The sequence below is a fragment of the Quercus robur genome, chromosome 3 (genome assembly GCF_932294415.1).
Source record: "Quercus robur chromosome 3, dhQueRobu3.1, whole genome shotgun sequence".
Taxonomy (NCBI): Eukaryota; Viridiplantae; Streptophyta; class Magnoliopsida; order Fagales; family Fagaceae; genus Quercus; species Quercus robur.
Window position 1 is genome coordinate 27,883,140 of NC_065536.1, and position 20,426 is coordinate 27,903,565.

The following is a 20,426-nucleotide window of genomic DNA, read 5'->3' on the forward strand; positions in this document are numbered from 1 at the left end:
TCCAACTGAAATTTTTTTTTTTTTTTTGGGGGGGGGGGGGGGAGGGGGGGATTTTTTTTACCCTTCTGAATTCAACTAAAATATGATTCTTCTGTTTTTTCTTTTTGAAGGGTCCTACTGAATTCACTGAAACTTTAAATAGGATAACCATTATAACACTTGCCATCACGATTAAAACACGTGGAGTTGCGGATGCAGATCACCTGCTTTATCTTCAAACTATGTTAGAACAGATAATGGCAACTAGTCAACATACATGGTCAGAGAAAACACTGCGCTACTTTCCTTCTGCTCTACGTGATGCCTTAGTGGGGCGGATGGATAAAAGGAGCGCGGTGATTCAAGCATGGCAACAGGTTCATTATTTTTATTTTTATTTTTGGTTCCTTAATATGCTTCTTTCTAGAATAATTTCTTCTTCTTCCTGTTGAAATTTCCTTTGTATTTGTTAAGATTGAAAATGTCTTTACTCATCTTGAAATAAGTTTTGTGACCTGTCATATTACGACAAATTATGAGATTTAATAGGGCTAAAGAAAGTGAGAATCAGGGACACGTATAAAATTAGTAGCACAAATGTTGCTTGCTACTTCTATCCTGCTTTTTCTTATATAATTATGATTAATTTCTACTCATGAAAATATTTCCACAAAAAGTAGCAAATATCCTCCCCAAGATTTATAGGATGCTACAAGTGAAACTTAAATGAATTTGTGTTCAAAATGTTTTTTGCTGACTTGGTTAGACTATTACCATAAAAGTTCAGTGCTTCATAACCATCTGGAAGAAAAAAAAAATCAGCAGTGATTAAATGGATCATCATGTTTAGATTGTAAACATGAAGCACTTTCTCACATTATGAGTGATGACTCATCTGTTGTACAATGTAATTATTGTTCTGAACTAATGGATAAGATGCCACTACACATATATTAGTAGCCTGTTCACTATGTTTCTTCTTGATGCTCACATGACATTGTATGTATGGTTTTCATTAGTTGATCTTTTAAATTGAGCTGTCCTCTAGGGGAATCTCAGTTTCTTTCCTTTTGTTATTTGTTGGTTGCTTCATTCAACTGAACTATGTCCAATATAATTTTTTTTGATAAGTAATAAGTTTTATTGAACAAAAGCATTGAGTCCAGGGTGTATGCAAAAAATTTTATTGAACCTATGTCCAATAAAAATTGTTTGCATACCCCTGCTGTTTTTGTGCAACCATGGTGTGGTTAGGGAAAACAAATCTTCTTTGGAAATCTAAAGTTAAGACAAAGTCCAAGAATAAGTGCCCATAGTAATTAACTAGGTTATCAGTATATTTAGTTTATGTTTTATTTGGTTTTCTAGAGGGTATTTTATTTCAGTATGGGCTGTAGTTGTGGCCTGTGGGTTTTATTTTATTAGTAAGTCTGATTTAATTTATGAATCTTTATATGTTGGCTTTGGTTCAATTCAATTAGGGTTATTTTCCTACAAATAATTTTAAGGGGTTAGAGCCTTGGCTTCAAACTTGCACTCTCTCTATGAGGTAGGGGTACCACTTGAGCTTTAGGGCTCGATTGTCAATTAGGGTTTGGATTATTAGTCAAAGTAGGAGTCTTAGTTCTATTAGGACTAGTTAAGAGTTAGGGCCTATATAATTGTATTATAATTTTCTTTGGGATGTTCGTTTCATTCGGAGACCAAATGATTGGGAAATGGGTGGTGTGGATGCATTTCTTCGTACTTTGGGCTCTAATTTACCTCCAACTGAGAATGGAGACCGTATGCGATGGAAGTTGACGAAGAATGAGAATTTTGATATCCGCTCGTTTTATAATAAGTTAAGAGGACCTGTGCCCATTATATTTTCTTGGAAAAGTGTTTGGAAGGTTAAGGCCCCTCGGCGTATTTCCTTCTTTGTGTGGACTGCTGTATGGGATAAAATCCTTACAGGTGACAATTTGAGGGGTAGAGGGATGGTCTTTGTTGACTGGTGCATTATGTGTCGTTGTAATGGGGAAACAATGTATCATTTGCTACTGCATTGTGGTAAGGCCTACCGGTTGTGGAGTTTGGTGTTTAGATCTTTTGGGATTTCTTGGGTCTTGCCAAGATTAGTTGTGGATACTCTCTTTGGTTGGTGGGATTGTCTAGTATTTGGAATTTAGCTCCGCTATGCTTAATGTGGTGTTTGTGGAGGGAGCGAAATTGGAGGACGTTTGAGGACATGGATAGTTCCGATGATCAGTTATTGACTTCTTTCAGTGGCTCCCTTTTTGATTGGTCTAGGGCTTGAGGATTCACCTCTAGTGATTCTCTCCCTATGTTCCTTAGCTCCTTTCTTTGTAATTAGTATCTTTTTTTTCTGTTTTTTATCATCTTTTTCTGTACTTTTTTCCTCTGCCTTATGATTTTTTGCATGAGGTAGTATTTTTGAATATACATCTTTATTACTTATCAAAAAAAATAAAATAATACTTGTTCTAAGTATGTGGTTAAATGATTAAATTTACCATATCTCAATAACTTAACATTTTGGGGCAATCGGTAATTTAACAAGATATTAGAGCAGGAGGTATTGAGTTCAATCCTTGTCTCCTCCACTCTACCTCTCATTTAAATTCCCATGTGTTGGCCTTCACCTATTAAAAGGTAGTTTCAGCCCACACGTGAAGGGGAGTGTTAGAAATATGTGATTAAATAATTAAATTTACTATATTCCAATAGTTTAAACTTTTGTGACAATCGGTGTTTACACAAACTGTTTGGTAATCTGTCACTATTCACAGCACTGTTTATGCACTGTTCAAGCACACTGTTCATAGTTTGTGGGTAGATAAGATTTCCATATCTTCTTACCTCTTTGCAATCATGAATCAATTCTTTTCTCTTCTCTACAAAACCTAGTCATTCTGGAACCCTAACCCCTCTTAACCATTTCACAAACCTTCCAAACCCTACGCCTACCACAAGCACACGTAGGCAACTAGACAAGTCCCCCAATCTGTCATACGTCATCATGTGGATACATATACTTCTAGGAGTTTTAAAAAAATAAAAAATAAAAAAAGTTATTCCCTTGTCTCAAATTAAGTAGATTTAAAATTAAAAAAAAAAAAAAATCCTGTCTGAAATTAAGTACCAGATTTTTAATTTTGTCAATTGAAGACATGTTCTTTTTAAAAGACATCAATGGGAGGCCTCTGTTCATTTCACACTCATCCAATCATGCATCAAATGTAAGCAGAACATTGTCAATTCCAAAATGGACTTCCCATTCGCTTCAAACACACAAGCATTTGGTTCTACCCAAATATTCCATATTATGCATGACGGAATCACATTCCTAATATCAATGTTTGATTTTGTCCAAATTGCCCTTTGAGCAAGTCAATAGTCCCAATACCCTCTTAGGCATAACCTAATAAATCCCAAATAAACAGAATACCATTGACTGCAATTCTTGACCAACCTCACAATGGAGAATCAAGTGATCTATGCATTCCCTATTTTCCTTGCACACACAACCACTGCAAAAATAAAGAGTTTATCAAACATACAATTTTCTGGTCTGTTTTCCCACATTTTCTCATAAACCTTACATACCTTACACAAACTAAAAAATGCTATAAACCAACATTTTTTCCCTGAAACATCATCCTCAACCAAATAATACCTACTTTCTCACCAAAACAGCATTTCCACATTTTCTTGCCAAACCAAACAAAAAGAAAGAAAAAAAAAACACTTACACACACACACAAAAACTCACCAATGGCTAGAAAACCACTAGAGCTGCAATGTCCCATATTAAACCCGAAATCCACTCACATGATAACACATCCCACCCATTGAAAAATTTTGATGCTAAGGAAGGGGAGTTTGGACTCTCTGATGGGGAGAAATGTGAAAAGGTTTAAGTGAGGTCCCAAGTGGAGCATATTCTTTCTTTGGAAGAAATATCATGGAGACAAAAATCGAGGATGTTATGTATCAAGAAAGAAGATAATAATACTAAGTTCTTCCACAAGGTGGCTAATTCCCATAGAAGGTATAATCATTTGAGTATCTTGGAGGTGGATGGGATGATTTATGAGGAGTCCGAGGTAGTTGCTCAGGTAGTGCAATTTTATAAAATCGGGAATGGTAGTTGCTTAGGTGGAGGCCTTTTGTGGAGGGTTTGGAGTTTGATCAAATCGGGGGAATGGAGAGAGGTTGGCTTGAAAGGAAGTTTGAGAAAGAGGAGATTCTTTAGGTTGTTAGAGACATGGAAGGGGATATAGAAATTAAACTCCTAAACCAACAAGGAAATGAAAATAACAAAATACTTAAAAGAAATATGAATTATTAAATGACTGGGTTTAGTAGGTCTTTAAGCCCAACTATTAGCAAGCTCCATCCATTAGGTCACGAGTTGGGCTGTCTTCCTTTTTGTCTACACCCAGAGGTTCGTATAATCTGAGGACTATAGCTTGTGTCCGCACCATGGGATGCATTGTGTGCATTTAGTTAGCTTCTTTTCATTGGCTTATTTTGCTTAAAAATAGATAGGATAAAAGTGCCTCTGTACGTAGAGAAAATGAGATTTTAAATAGCTGTAAATTGGCCAGCTTAATAGATAAGCGTACTAATCAGTTATACCAAACAGGGGCTTACTGAAGCAATGTTTCCCAATCGATATTAAAGTAAATATGCAAATATAAACCTGCAAATTGTATATATATTTTTTCAAGTATGTGCTTTCTAATAACTTGAGCATTCTACAAGTGTTAGAACTTTAACTAATTGTGCAGGTGGAAACCACTGTAATTAATCAATGCAAGCAACTCCTTTCGCCGTCGGCTGATCCTTCTTATGTTACAACCTATGTCAGTCATAGTTTTCCTCAACACCGAAACTGTCTTTGTGCCGGTGCTTGGGTACTAATGCATGGGCACCCAGAGAGCATAAACAGTGCAAACTTGGTATGAAAGTTCCACTTATCCTGGAATGATATTTGAATAGTATTTATGCAATGCTACTTCATTTCTGTACAGCGTTTTTCTTTTTCCCCTCCCCTGGGAGATTGTTGTATCGCATCTTTAAGAACAATTATTGTATTAAGTTATATCAATTTACCTATCAAAAAAACAAAAAATCTTTAAGAACAATCATCTCTTCTCTTGTAATGGAGAGCAGGCACGTGTCTTGAGGGAGTTTTCCCCAGAAGAAGTTACAGCTAATATTTACCAAATGGTGGACGTGCTACTTCATCATATTCAAATGGAACTTCAGCATGGACATCCCTTACAGGTACTAGATTGTGCCAAGTTCTTTTAATTTTTATGTAGCTATGCCTACTTGTTTGTTCATTCAGCCTTTTCATGTTTTTCATTTTCAGGACCTTTTGTTAAAAGCTTGTGCAAACCTTGCATTTTTTGTTTGGAACCATGAGTTGCTTCCCTTTGATATTTTGCTTCTGGCACTTATTGACCGTGATGAAGATCCCCATGCTTTGCATATAGTGGTACGTAATTATTCACTTATATCTATTTTGTATTATTAGTGTGATCTCTGTATAGTGTTATTACAATGAGCACTAGCTCAAATGGCATTTCCTCACTCCATAGAATGGGGCAGAGGTTGAGGTTGTGAGTTCAAGAGCTCTGTGTAACTTACCATTAAAAAAAAAAAAAAAAAAGAAGGAATGTAATGCTATGTGCATATAATTGTTTATCACTATCTCATACTAATATCTTACTCAAATTATTGCTTGAATCTATTTAAGTTTTTCAGACTTTTGGATTTTCATTCATGGCATTGTGGAGATTTACTTGGTTGTGTTTATTTTTCTCGAGCTCTCCTAGAAATTATAGACTTCACCAATTTTTATTTTATTTTTGATAAGTGACTTGATCAAACTTTTATTGATGGTTGTATGAAAAATTCTTATCCTTGTAAATGAAAATGAGCAGTCATTAGTTGTGTTTAACGCTTTTGATGGTGTAATCTGTATGTTGCAGATCAATTTACTTGAGAGGCAAGAGCTCCAACAAAGAGTAAAATTATATTGTATAAATCGTGGTCCCCCAGAGCATTGGCTTCACTCTGGAATATTCAAGCGAGTTGAATTGCAAAAGGCTCTCGGGAATCATCTCTCATGGAAGGACAGGTGACATTTGTAAATTTATAACTTGCCTAGTTTGAACCAAAATAGTATGGTATGTTCACTGAGACCAAGGCCACAAAATCTAATTCTGAGTTAAACCTTGTCAACTGAACTAACTTGTGGTAATATCTGGATCTTAGAACAGAATAAACATTTTTTTTGGGCTGCCTGTGGCAGCTCTTGGTGAAGGTTATAGTTGGAGTTTCTTAAAGAAACTTGCGTACTTTCTTAATGTTGGAAGTAAAGGGATGCAAATTAAAATGAGAGAGAGCTCAGCTAAAAGGTAACAGGTGGCTATCATTCTCATAATGGTATTTTTGAGAATGAGATGCAAACATGTACAACCAAGTGATTCAATAGATGCAAAGAGTGACGTTTTTTGCACCACAATGAGGACCCATAATTATCGAGAGATTGAGAACAAATGTGGTGCCTTGTTCCTTTGTGCTACAATTTCTTTTCTAACAGAAATTTCATCTTACATATGGTAAGCAAGCCTTGTGTCCTGATGACTCATCCAAAGGTCACTATCAAAAGGGTTTAGACTTGGATTTGTATAAATCCCACCTGCTGTTCCTACTCTATTCAAACAATCAAGTACCATCAAAACAATACATTCAACTTTAATTGCATCCAGATACAAACATCAAGTATCCAATACGTTCAACTTTTAACACCCAATAAAAAAATCAATCACCAAAACCATCAAAACTAAACTGTAACTAATATAGGCAAAGCTTCAGCACCAAATTTAGTTATTATTTCTTAGTCATTGAAATGAAATTGAAAAAGAGAAATGCTCTAAATATCACACATTCATGACAGCAAAGAAATTAGAATTAAAAAAAAAAAAAACCAGTTTTTTAGTATGTTTTCAAAATACACAAGCATGTGCTTCTCGCATGATTAACTTTGTTAGGTTTTAGTGGACAAAATTATAGGATGTTCAATTTTTTGCAAACCTCAAATCCAAGGGGTTTAATTATGCAAATTGAAAGTCAGACTGAATTGACTGACACTAATGTCAAAGTTCAAGGGCGATATTTGTAATATCCCCTAAATGTTATGACAAAAAACTTGATGAATCAAATGTTATTGATGTGTTATAAAACAAATAATTGAAAATGAAGTCAAATAAAACATAATTTATCACCTAAAAAGAATCACATGCATGCATGTGCTCAAATACAGCAAGTCAACAACAACAACAACAACAACAATACCTTAGTCCCAATTTTTCAAGGTCAACTATGGATCTTCAATAGATTAGTTGGGGTTGACCACATGTATTCTTTTCTTCCATCCTATATTATCTAAATTCATACTCTCTATTACTTCCTTAATTGACACATGCCACTTTTACTAATGCTATTTCTGGTCTTCCTCTACCCTTTTTTTGTTCCCTCAACTTGAATCAACTCATCTTTTCTTACTAGTGTTTTAGTCACTCTCCTCTAAACTTGACCAAACCATCTTAAGCAACTCTCCCCATCTTTTCATGAATTAGGGGCCACTCCTATGGATTTTCTCATTTCGAATCTTATCTTTCCATTTATTTCCATCTATTCTTCTTAACATTCTCATTTTAGCTACACTCATTTAATGAATAGGTTGTTTCTTAACAGCCCAACATTCACTACCATGGAGCATAGCTATCTTATGAAAAATTTCCTTTAACTTAATAAGTATCCTACATGCAAACAGTACTCCTGATGCATGTGCTTCAATATGAGTCTTACAAATTATTCATATGTGCAATTGTTTCTTGGTTTTGTCTAGTAGAGTATTCACCAAATTAATACTCAATAGTCAATACTTGTTTCTTTGTCTACAATCATAGTCTACGAACTCTATTTTGTGGCAAATTTCTATACATCTTTTATGATGGTAATCTGTCAAACTAAGGGCAGAATCTTGTTGTCTCTGTGCATTTTGTTGTCTTGAATTTCACAAAAGACGCTAAAGCCAACACTTTTTGATAGGTAACGTAAAATTTTATTAAAAATCATAGCCAACCCGAGTACATTGGAGATGTACTTTAGGAGATGTACTAAGAATACAACAATCGAGTAAAACAGGAAGGGGAAAACAAGAAAAAGGAGATAGAACCAAACTCCATTCAAGGAGAGTGAAAGAAAAAAGACTTAATCTCTAGCATAGACCATCACATCTCTCGAAACTTCTAGCATTCCTTTCTTGCCAAATACACCACACCAATCAATATGGCGCAAGCCTCCAAATAGCTATATTACTATGTTGCCTGAATTTACCATGCCAAGACTCGCATGACTCAATAAACTTATATGGCATAACCCAGTGAATCCCAAACAAACAAAACACCAAAGACCACAGCTCATATGCTATAGAGCAATGAAGAAGAAGATGATCCACCAACTCCCCACACCTTTTGAACATATAACACCAATCAAGGATAATAATACGCCTTTTCTGAAGGTTATCTGTTGTTTAAATCTTACCTAAAAAAGCAGACCAGGAAAAAAAAGTTACCCTTGGAGGAAGCTTGGATTGCCACACCACTTTCCATGGGAAAGATATGACAGGAGGGGATAAAGAAAGATAATATCCTCGTACCTCAAACCTCTACTCATTGTTGGCTTCCAACAAACTTTGCCAAGACCAATACCCTGCATAGACGAAGAGTAGACCATGTCCATAAATAAAGCCAACACTTAACAGTCCAGTAACTCTCCTACACTGAACTACTAAATAAATAAGACTAGCCATGCAATTGCAGCCCTTGGCTAGCATTTAAATGAAAGCCAAATATAAACTAACATATTAACCTAATAAAGTACAATGAACAGTAATTCTGGGACAAAAAAGGCTTCTTTGATGTTGTGGGGGTGATAGTTTTGACCTTGTGCTTTGAATTAGGATTTTCCCCCAGTCATATAAGTACTACGACATGAAAAGATGCAACAAGGGTTATGTTTATAACAGAAATAACCCATTTTTGGATATAAATAGTGAGATTTCTTGAAAGTTACGATAGTGAAAGGTGTGTGGGGGGGGGGGGGGGGTGGGGGACGTGTAGGAGGATAAAATTGTGTCTATGTTGCATGAACACTTGTAAATGTGAACAGTAACTTTCTTACATGACATGGTATAGGCATGTAGTTTGTATTTGACATGGCTTTGTTGGATAGGTACTTACTAGGACATATGGGCCAAAGGGTGAGATGTGGAGATTTTGAATAGTTTTAGTTGTCTGCCTTTCGCACTATCCAGGACTTGTGCTCAAGTCCATGCACCATAGTTTATGTTCAAAATTATAAACCTCTGTATTAATTATTTTATTGGTAATTGGTTACACGCACCCAATGAATTTTGTACCCATGACCTTTCTCTCCACCCACACTTGTAAAAGGAGGAAGTGCTATTTGAGCCAGAACTCTTTGGTACTTTCCTATCACTACATCACACTGTTATGTTTTTCTTCTTGTCTTCTGCTGCTCTGCAGCTGCCTGTGTAAATCCATCAGCTTGTCAATGCTGTGTCAGTTTTGGTATCTTAGTTATATTTGTGCAAGATAACTGCCTATCAAACTAAAATTTTTGAAGTTTACTAATTACGGATCCTCTTCTTGTCAGTATTAAAACTACAAGATTATATTCCATCCAGAATTGTGATTAGCATATACAGGGGCCAAGTAGAATAGAACCACCAAGGTGGCTATCATAACCATCATGGTTACTTTCGTGGTCCATCTTCCTGCCAGTCAAATTAGTAACTTAAACTTGTATATGCTTTCTGAAATCTCTTTGCTTAAGAGGTGTAAAACAGAATTTGCTACTTCTATTCAGAGGATCATTGTGGTCCTGGATGCAACCTGTTTGAGTGGCATAGAGTACCTTTTTAGTTTCTCATGTTTCATGTAAAATAATTTATTACTTCATTGTATCAATATTAATCAATTATGTACTCTATGATGGTATTATTCTGAAGGCATCTTAAAGGGCATTGTTACCAATCTTTTGCTACAATCTTATCTATTTTAATGGTTGTATATTCACTGACATTGCTTGAAATAAGCTTCACAGGTATCCCACATTCTTTGATGATGTTGCAGCGCGTTTGCTTCCAGTCATTCCCTTAATTGTTTATAGACTTATCGAGAATGATGCCATAGATCCAGCTGACAGACTTCTTGCCATATATTCTCCATTTCTTGCTTACCACCCGCTAAAATTTACATTTGTTCGTGATATACTTGCGTATTTCTATGGTCATCTTCCTGCAAAGCTCATAGTCCGGATATTGAAGGTTCTTGATCTCAAGAAGGTAATGGTACTTCCTTCTATTTCTTTTTGATCATTACAAATATAAGTTCTCCTACAACTTTCTCATTGGCTTGAAATTATTTTCAGATACCTTTTTCTGAGTCATTCCCACAGCACATCACTTCACAAAATCCTGTGTGCCCACCTATGGACTATTTTGTGACTCTCTTATTGGGACTTGTGAATAATGTTATACCGCCATTACATAACAACTCGAAATCTGGATCAATGGGAGAACATTTAAGTAATTCAGTGCGTGCTCCACTTAATAAAACTCCAGCAACATCTCAGTCTGGGCTGGGAAATGCTTCTGAGGGCCAGAAAGCATTTTATCAAATTCAGGATCCTGGCACCTACACTCAACTGGTCCTTGAAACAGCTGTCATAGAATTACTCTCTCTCCCTGTGTCTGCATTCCAGATTGTGTCTTCATTGGTCCAGATAGTTGTCAATATACAACCAACATTAATTCAATCCAGCAATGGTCTGCATGGAGCTTCAAATGGTGTTGGGCAAGCTTCTGTATTGCCAACATCCCCTTCAGGAGGAAGCACAGATTCCTTGAGTGCTGGCAGATCAACTACATCGGTTTCAGGAATAAATACCTCTAACATTGTTTCTCGAAGTGGTTATACGTGCCAACAACTATCTTGCTTACTGATCCAAGCTTGTGGTCTCCTACTGGCTCAGCTTCCTCCTGATTTCCACGTGCAACTTTATATAGAGACATCACGTATAATAAAAGAGAGTTGGTGGCTCACTGATGGCAAAAGGTCACTGGGAGAACTGGACTCTGCTGTTGGCTATGCTTTGTTGGATCCATCATGGGCTGCTCAAGACAATACCTCAACAGCCATTGGTATGCTATAATATATATGGTGGCTGTTTACTGATAAACCACGTTATATTTCTTTGCATGAGATTTATAATTATTCCAATTATATTTTCAATTATTCTTTATTGATCATTGGACAATGAAATCTCAAGTGATTTTCATTGTGCAAAATATTGTCTTGTGTGATGTGGATTATTTGGAGGGAGCATAATAGTTGTAATGTTGTATATTTGAGGATATGGAGCTTACCAGGGATCAGCTCCTAGCTTTATCTGCAGGGACCTGTTTGATTGGTCTCGTGCGTGGGGTTTTACTTATTGGGAATCCATTCCACTCTTTTTAGACTCACTTTCTTCTTGTACATAGTTTTTTTATATATATATATATATATATTTTTTTTTTTTATTCTGTTTGTAAATATTTTTTTGATGAAGTAGTCTTCTCTAAATACAATTTTCCTTACCTATCAAAAAAAAAAAAAATTATATATATATATATATATATATATGCATGTGTGTACATATGTGCCACTGCATGAAAAATATAAGTTTTTTCTTCACACAAAAATTTGCATTTTGAAAATTCACTTTGATACTACTTTTTAAATTTTATTTCCAAAACCATTGTCAATTTTTAGTGCCGCCATCATATTGATGGCTCAGGTGTGTTAGCTCTATCTAATGTTGGCCCATCAAAGCAGGTTCCTCAGAGGAATAAGATTATATTCACTTGGTCCTTACTGTTAATCTCTATTTACTTGACAAGTAAACTTATAGAATTGCTGTGAGTTACATTCTTATGAGCTGTGATTCATGTCAGTGGACGATGCTAAAGCTTCTTTTTGTTTCTATTGCTATAACTTCTTTTCATTTTTTTTTGATAAGTAATAAGATATATTGATATCAAAAAGGAAACACCCTAGTACACAGGAAGTGAACAAGGGGACAACAAATCAAAAACAAAAATTGCAAGAATCTAGGAAAACAAAAAAAGAAGGGAAAGGTTTGTTTTGCAAAGCAAACAACCAATCCAACAAAGTTCTAAAAATGAAAAGCTTGAGGTCCGGAATAGATTTCTCAATATCTTCAAAACAACGACTATTTCTCTCCCTCCAAAGACACCACATTAAGCCATGAGGAACGATGGACCATATATAACTTCTTTTCATGTATGTAAGGAGTATAATTTTCAGCCGTTTAGGAGCTTTTGCTGCTGAATGATAGCCAAACTTTATATGCTTGGTTTTGTAATGTCTGATTGGACTCAAGGAGCTTATAGTTCTTATTTCCAAGTCCAATTAGGGCATTTGAGCCATGGTGACAAATATTTTCTGTGGATCTGTGTTTTTTTTTTTTTTTTTTGGTGGTCTTCCTCTCTTCAGTTGCCATTGGCTATTTCTTTTGCCTCACTTCTATCACCCATTTAACAAAAACAAGATGCAAATCTAGGGTAGTAAAGGAAGCAGCAATTCTGCTTTAGCGTAAGCTTCATGTCAATTGTTAATGGTAGGAAAGAACAATCTTCTTCTAAAGGAACTTTTAGAATTCTTAAACCTACATATTGCATCCGACTGAATGACTTGAAGAGCAAGTAAAACTGTCTGAGAAGATACATAATGTTGGTAAACTCTGATGTGTGCAAATGATAATTCATAGTTGAAGGATCTTCTCAATAACATACAAGGTATTGTAGCTTTCACTTTATCTTATGGTTGGTGGTAAAAATTTTTGATTATGTGAACAAAGACCTACAAGGGTTCATTATGGAAGCTTTTAACTGTGGTATGAAAGAAAATTTGTAGATGAATGTAAAGTATTTTAGAAAGCTAAATTAGGAAATTTGTGATAACTAGTTCAAGAGCAGGATGATTTTGTATTTGAAGAAATATAGTTGCCCTTCAAGCCTTTCTGTTTCTGTTAATACTGAATTCAACTGTGTATATGATCTTTTATGTCATGCATCCTGACTGGAAGTCTGATCCTGTTCTTTTTCAGGTAATATAGTTGCCCTTCTTCATTCTTTTTTCAGTAACCTTCCACAGGAATGGCTAGAAGGGACTCATGTCATCATTAAACATCTCAGGCCAGTGACATCAGTTGCAATGTTGAGAATAGTGTTCCGTATAATGGGTCCATTGCTCCCAAGGCTTGCCAATGCTCACTCTCTCTTCAATAAGGTACAGAAAGTCACAAATTCATTCCTGTTGTTTATTTGAATGCTTTCTTAGTGGCTGTGATGAACTCAGTATCCCCATTCTGCCCTGGACAACCACTTGTAACTTTTATTCTGTTCATTTATTTATTTCTTCTGATGTCATTCAGATATAATGAACCCATACCAAAAGCTTGCTGTCTTTTTCAGTTGTTAAAACTAAGATATAAGCGCCACAAGGACAGGATTGAATTTCCAGGGATTTGCAATGTTTCCTAGGACCAGCATCCAGTTGACCAAAGTTAAAAATAAATGTCACTGTTCCAGTCATTTGTGAATGTTAAGATTTTATTCATTATTTTATTTAAGTGAATTCTGTTGGTTTTGAAGAAAATTGTGTTAGTTTTATTTTTTATTTTTTATAACTACCCTAAAACAAGTTTTATTATACTTAATTAGATAATATGGAAATTACAAGTATGCCCTCACAAATGGCAAAACTCACAAAATTAGATAATGTGAGAATAAATCTTTCTTCCAACTAGGTGCTGTATCTTCTTTCATCAGCTGTTACAGCCCCTAGATCTTCATCCAATATGTGATTTGGCTCTATTAGGGTATCACAGGCCTTGTAGCCAAGCATTCCTGTTTCTTCTAAGAAATCAGGAACATGTTTGTGCTAAAATATAAATATATTTTACTTGGATTTTGCTGCTTTAGTCTCTAGAAAATACTTCAAATCTCCAAGGTCTTTATTTCTAATTCACTAGCTAAATATTCTTTCAATCTTTGTACTTCCTCAGGATCATCACCTGTTAATAAAATATACCATTGACCTAAACAATAAGAAATAATCTAACCTTGAGGTGAGTGCTTAATAAACATAGTGTGATCACTCTGAGCCTGTCTGTCTCCACAAGCATACATGGCTCAACTAAATTGTTTAAATCATGCTCTAGGAGATTGCTTCAATCCATATAAATGATTTATTCAATTTGCATACCTTCCTTAAGTTTAGGGATTTCTAAAACCTGGAGGAACATTCATATGAACCTCCTCTTCTAAATCATTATAGAGGGCTCTTTTTTTTCTTTTAACATCAAGCTAATTCAAAGTCCAATTTGCATTAGCTTCTAATGATTGAAGAAGATGTATAGATTTCAAATTAACTGCTAATGATAGAAGGACACATATGAATTTCTTAGCCATTTAAGCAAATATCTCTTGATAGTCAATCCTGTAGGTATGAGTGAACCCATTTGCAACCAATCTAGCCTTGTATCTTTCTACGGACTCTTCTAACTTGCGCTTAACATTATACACCCACTTGCAGCCAACTGTCCTTTTCTCTTTAGGCAACTCAACTAGTTCTGAAGTCTTGTTTTTGTGTAATGCTGTCATTTCCTCAATTGTCGCATCTTTCCATTTAGATCAATAGGAGCATCATGTACACACTGAGTAATCAGAACAGAAGACAGCTGAGACATAAATGAATGATAAGTAGGTGAATTTTTTTAATAAGAGATGTAATTTGATATTGGATGTTGAGTACAAGATCTAATTCCCTTACAAAGGGCAATAGGAACATTTAAATCTTCTTTCTTATCATGATTGTGAGTAGGAATGGGATTAGAGATATCACCTGAACATAAGGAGCTCGATTGACATGGAATTGGTACAGTGATCTTCTCTTTTTATATCTTGGAATACTTCAAAGTAACATTCCTAGTGATAGGAAATCCTCCTCCACTCAAGAGTGCTACTTCTTTTCCGGAAATCCTCCTCCACTCAAGAGTGCTACTTCTTTTCCACCACAGAAGTCTGTTGGGATGGCTGTTGGAGTGGTTCTTCATTTCAGATGATGGAGTAATCGCAGGCAGCACACTAGACTGGGATTAAGGTTCATCTTTACTAATTCTCCTCTTGAAGAGGAGTGTTTGAACCAGAAAAATAAGCATAAGACTTGAAGAGAGTGACATCCATGGAGAAAATATTTACAAGAGGGGAGATGGATTAGCCTAGAAAGATACAGTTAGTGCAGGAGGATCCAACCCACCACCTTTTGGGTGATGAATATGGAAAAAACAGGTACAACCAAATACACGAGTGAGATGAAAGAGGTTTGAAGAAGAGGGAAGTGATATTTCCTCTATAGGAGTCTTGAAATTTAGGACTCATGATGGCTTGCCATTAATAAGATATGTTGTTGTGAGAATGACAACAATCTAGTAAGATTTTGGAACATTCATAGCAAGCAATAATGAAAGTGCAATATCTAAGATATGATGATTTTCCCCTTTAGTACATTTCCTATGTACTGGGCTGTGTTATTTTTTTATTAAAATCTTTATGTTACTTATCAAAAAAAAAGATATGATGATTTTTATGTTCAACAGCTGCATTTTGATCCCATTAAGATATTATCCCCCATTATCGAATTGAACAATTTTCACCATTGTACCAAATTGAATTTACATCATTTTATGAAAGACACCCAAGAAGTGGCTAGTAATCATTAATAAACATGACAAACCAACAAAACCCAGGCAAAGATTCCACACTAGAGGGCCGTAAAACATCAGTAATTCAATTATAAACAATAGTAAAATTATTCTAACTTTAATTAGAAGGTGAGAGGAAGAAGCATGATGATGTTTGGCAAGTTCACAATTTTCACAATGAACACTGGAAATATTTAACTAAGAATATAAAAAGGAGGGGGGGGGGGTGTGGGAGGAGAAAAAAGGAAAAAAAAGAAGAAGAAAAAGGAAGAAGAAGGTAATAGTGGAAAGGGTGGATGGCCTAATCTCCAATGTCACAACAATGTTTGCTCAGTGGAGGAATCTGAAGGCCAAGACTGAAATGCCCGTGGTATGGAGGAATCTAGAATATAAAGATCATCTTGTGCTCTATAATTACCAATCATCCTTCCTGTGTTGAGATCCTAGAAAATACAAAATGGAGAACACTATTACACTATAATTAAGGTCTTTAGTGATTTGGCTAATATAGCATAAATTGTTGAGGAAATTGGCAAAGTATTACACTGCAATTAAGGTCTTTAGTGATTTGGCTAAGAGACAAAAGAAGCTGTTGCATGAATAAGGCCTTTGCCTAAGATAGAAGAGTCTCATATGCAATTTTAACTTTTTCTCTACCTGAAAAAGTGTAAGATGAAAAAAAAGTTAAATATATTAGTCATATGGTCAGATACTCTAGAATTGATGATCCACAGTGAATCAATGCTAATATAGATGTATTTGAGGAATGTAGCCAAGTTACTTGAGTGAGTGAGAGAGGAGGTTGCATTGATGGACGATTCCAATTGGGTCCTAAATAGTATAGTAGTTTTGATTTCTGTCAAAGATTGAGAGCGTGGCTCTAACAAAGCTGGAGATGAGGTTTTAGATATTGAATCAATAATATCAGTATGATTAGCATGAGGCAGGGAAACCCTTCCTGAGCAACCACCTTTGCCTCTGGTTGGGTGACCTCAGAGATTCCAATAAGTCTCATGTGCCTAGGTTTGTCGTAGTGATCACAGAACAACTTGTCCTTTTCTTTAATAACAAGAAAACTGCCTGGAATTCCTTTAGTATCCCTAGAAGATAAAGTGACCAACATAGATTTCTCCTAAGAACCATTGTGGTGTATAATACCCTTGCGAATTTCATCTCTCTAGACATAGGCAAAAATCTCCTGAAAAGGAGGATGTGGTTCCTTTCTCAACAGCTGTATATGAATAGGTTCATACTCAGGGTTTAGCCTAGCTAAGAATTTAAGTATATTCTCTTGTTCAATCATTTTTTGGAACGTTACATTGTCAAAAGCACGCTCAAATTGGAAATTCTGATAACAGTCCAAAATTCTTGCCAAAAGCTATGGAGTGTGCTTCTGAAATACTAGGACATATTTTTCTTGCTGCTTCATCTTTTTTGTAGGAAGTAGCCTTTTTCAAAACAAAAATTTCTTTACGTATCAAAAAAAAAGAAAAAAGAAAAAACGTAGTCAGAGGCCAAGCCCACTGTTTTTCTTGTGAATGTGACACTTCAAATGATATTACAGTGCTAGATTTCCTTTTGTGAGCATATGTTTGAGCCAAAGCATTCCAAATCTCCTTGGTTGTTTACAGTACTAGGTATCCACTACTAGTTTTTGGTTGCATAGAATGCAAGAGCCACCACATTAACAGGGACTTTTCAAAATCCCACTTGTCATTGGTCCTCCCATTTTCCCCCTTGTAAGAAATTACTTAGCTAACTGTAACCAAGTAACTGTGTAATGTGAAGAGTGGGGTTCTTAGTGGGAGTAGGCAACTGACCCACAAATCTTGTTTGGAAATTTGTAAAATTCTAGCTAAGGGTTCTTAGTGGGAATAGGTGATTGACCCACAAATCCCGTTTGTAAAAGTTGTAATATTAGAGACTTTTGACCTATTATGGGAAGTGTATAGAATTCTATCTAAGGTGTCGATGAAAAGAATGAGAGGGGTATTGAATAATCTTGTCTCTAAATCTCAGAATTTGTTTGTGGGAGGAAGGCAGATTTTAGACTCGGTGCTCATTGCTAATGAGTGTGTAGATAGTACAATAAGAAGCCATATTCTTGGAATCCTTTGCAAGTTGGACATTGAAAAAGCATATGGAGTGCTTGAAATTGATCAACTGATACTATTCCCTGAATATTTCCCTCTGGTTAGCAGCACCCCTTCTCAAATTTCTTGTCCTGTTTTTTCTACCTTCTGTATATCATTCCTGTCTACTTTCTTTTTCCTAGTGTAGCCTAATGTGTGTTCTGAAAATTTTTAATAAGGGCAGGGCAAAGCACGGGAAAAAAGAAGCAATAAAGAATGAAACTTACGTTTTCTGGTAATCATATGAGAGGTTACAACTTACAACCAATGGTGATGTAAGTTGGTTTTCACCGGTAAAATATGAATCCTACCATTGGCTGTTACAGTTTTTTTTTTTTTTTTGATAAGTAAGAATGTTATATATACGAATGGCTACTCTATGCATGAAAACATAGAGCAAACCCAGAAAATACAAGAAGGAAACAAAGAAAAAGCAAAAAAGAAAACCAATCCACAGATTAATTACAAAGAGAAAGAGAGCTAATGAAAGAAGGGAGAGAATCACTAGTCGTGAGTCCCCAAGCCTGAGACCAATAAAAAAGAGTCCCACTAAAAGAAGCAAGCATCTGATCACCGGAGCTATTCAAATCCTCAAAAATCCGCCGATTCCGTTCCTTCCAAATACACCAAAAGATGCACAACGGAACTAAATTCCATATCTAAGATGAGTGTTTCTCCAACCAATTCCACCAGCCAAAAAGCAAATCTGGGATCGAACTAGGTACAACCCAAGACAGGCCAAAAGTTATAAAGACAAATCTCCATAACCGATAAGCCATCTCACAATGAAGAAGTAAATGATCTACCGACTCTCCACAATGTCTACACATAATGCCCTAGTCCACAAAAACCAGTCTCCTCAATCTTAGATTATCACCCGTTAGGATCTTATTCCAAGCTACACACCAAACAAAAAAGGAAACTCGCCTAGGGGCCTTTACTTTCCAAATAGCTTTCCAAGGAAAAACAATTGAAGGAGAATTCCTTAATTTGTTATAATATGACCGAATATCAAAATCCCCATTAAACTTCAACTTCCATCTCATCCGGTCTCCCACATCCATTGGAGGAGTATTAGCTCCCAACATATGAAGAAAATGCAGCCCTTCCTCCATCTCCCAATCATTAAATTCTCGAATAAAACAAACATCCCAAATTCTTCTATCCTCCTCCCCCTGCCTTGACAAGGAAGCTTCAACAGATACCTCCTTATCAATAGCAATACCATACAACCTTGGGAAGGCCAAGTGAAAAGGTTGACCCTCACACCACCCATCCTGCCAAAACCTCACTCTATTCCCCAACCCAACAACAAATTGACAATTTTTACTAAAATCCTCCCATCCCATGCGAATACCTCTCCACAAACCACACCCATGAACTCCCCTACCTAGTTGAGGTCCAACCCCCCCACCCCCCCCCCCCCCCCCCCCCCCCCCCCCAACTCTTCCCCATATTTTGAAGCTACCACCCTCCTCCATAGCCGATCCTCTTCCTTCCCAAACCGCCACAACCATTTCCCCAATAAGGCCTTATTGAAAGTAGTAAGTTTCCTTATTCCCAAACCACCATTAGCTATAGGCGCACAAACTTTGTCCCATCCTACCAGATGAGTTTTGCTATCACCCCAAAGAAAATCCCTTTGTAGCTTTTCAATTCTATCAGCCACATGAGTAGGAATTGTGAATAGCGATAGAAAATAGGTAGGAAGACTAGATAGTGTACTCTTGAGTAACATCAATCGACCCCCCTTAGACAAATACAACTTCTTCCACCAGCCTAATCTCCGCTCAAATTTTTCCAAAATAGGATTCCAAATTGAAGGGGAATTATGTGAAGCCCCTAAAGGCATGCCAAGATAAGACATAGGCAACTTTCCAACTTTGCAGCCCAAAATTTCAGCCAGGGCATGCACATCATCAACCTCCCTTATTGGAACCATTTCACTCTTATGCACATTAACCTTCAAACCTGTTACCGCCTGCAAACTAAGTAACAACAACCGAATATGAAGGATTTGCTCCACATCCGTATCACAAAATAGGATAGTATCGTCGGCAAACAGTAGATGTGTAACACATTCCCCACCACCCCTCCTACCTTCAACTTTAAAACCACGGATCAAGTCGGCTTCCTCCACTCTTCTCAACATCCTACTAAACACCTCCATCATAATCAAAAACAACATAGGAGATAGCGGATCCCCTTGTCTTAAACCTCTTGAACTACCAAAGAAATCAGCTAGAGACCCATTAATCAAAACAGAGAACTGAACTGCGGATATACAAGTACGGATCCACTTACACCACTTCACTCCAAAGCCCATTCTATGCAACAAATTCAACAAAGCCTCCCAATTCACATGATCGTAGGCTT

At 36.2% G+C, this 20,426-nt stretch overlaps 1 protein-coding gene across 2 annotated transcripts in view; it reads left to right on the forward strand.

Moving 5' to 3' along the window:
* Positions 1-20,426, forward strand: part of LOC126717684 (mediator of RNA polymerase II transcription subunit 23) — a 51,034-nt gene that overhangs the window by 21,588 nt on the left and 9,020 nt on the right. The window contains exons 12-20 of one of the 2 annotated variants that reach the window (XM_050419526.1): positions 111-356; positions 4,776-4,946; positions 5,161-5,274; positions 5,363-5,488; positions 5,985-6,133; positions 10,192-10,432; positions 10,519-11,290; positions 13,261-13,442; positions 18,235-18,285. In XM_050419526.1, the coding sequence (XP_050275483.1) occupies positions 111-356; positions 4,776-4,946; positions 5,161-5,274; positions 5,363-5,488; positions 5,985-6,133; positions 10,192-10,432; positions 10,519-11,290; positions 13,261-13,442; positions 18,235-18,270 (2,037 nt within the window). In that variant the 3' untranslated portion in view covers positions 18,271-18,285. Of the gene's footprint in view, positions 1-110; positions 357-4,775; positions 4,947-5,160; positions 5,275-5,362; positions 5,489-5,984; positions 6,134-10,191; positions 10,433-10,518; positions 11,291-13,260; positions 13,443-18,234; positions 18,286-20,426 lie in introns of those variants that run through there. The other variant, XM_050419523.1, reaches the window with a different exon arrangement.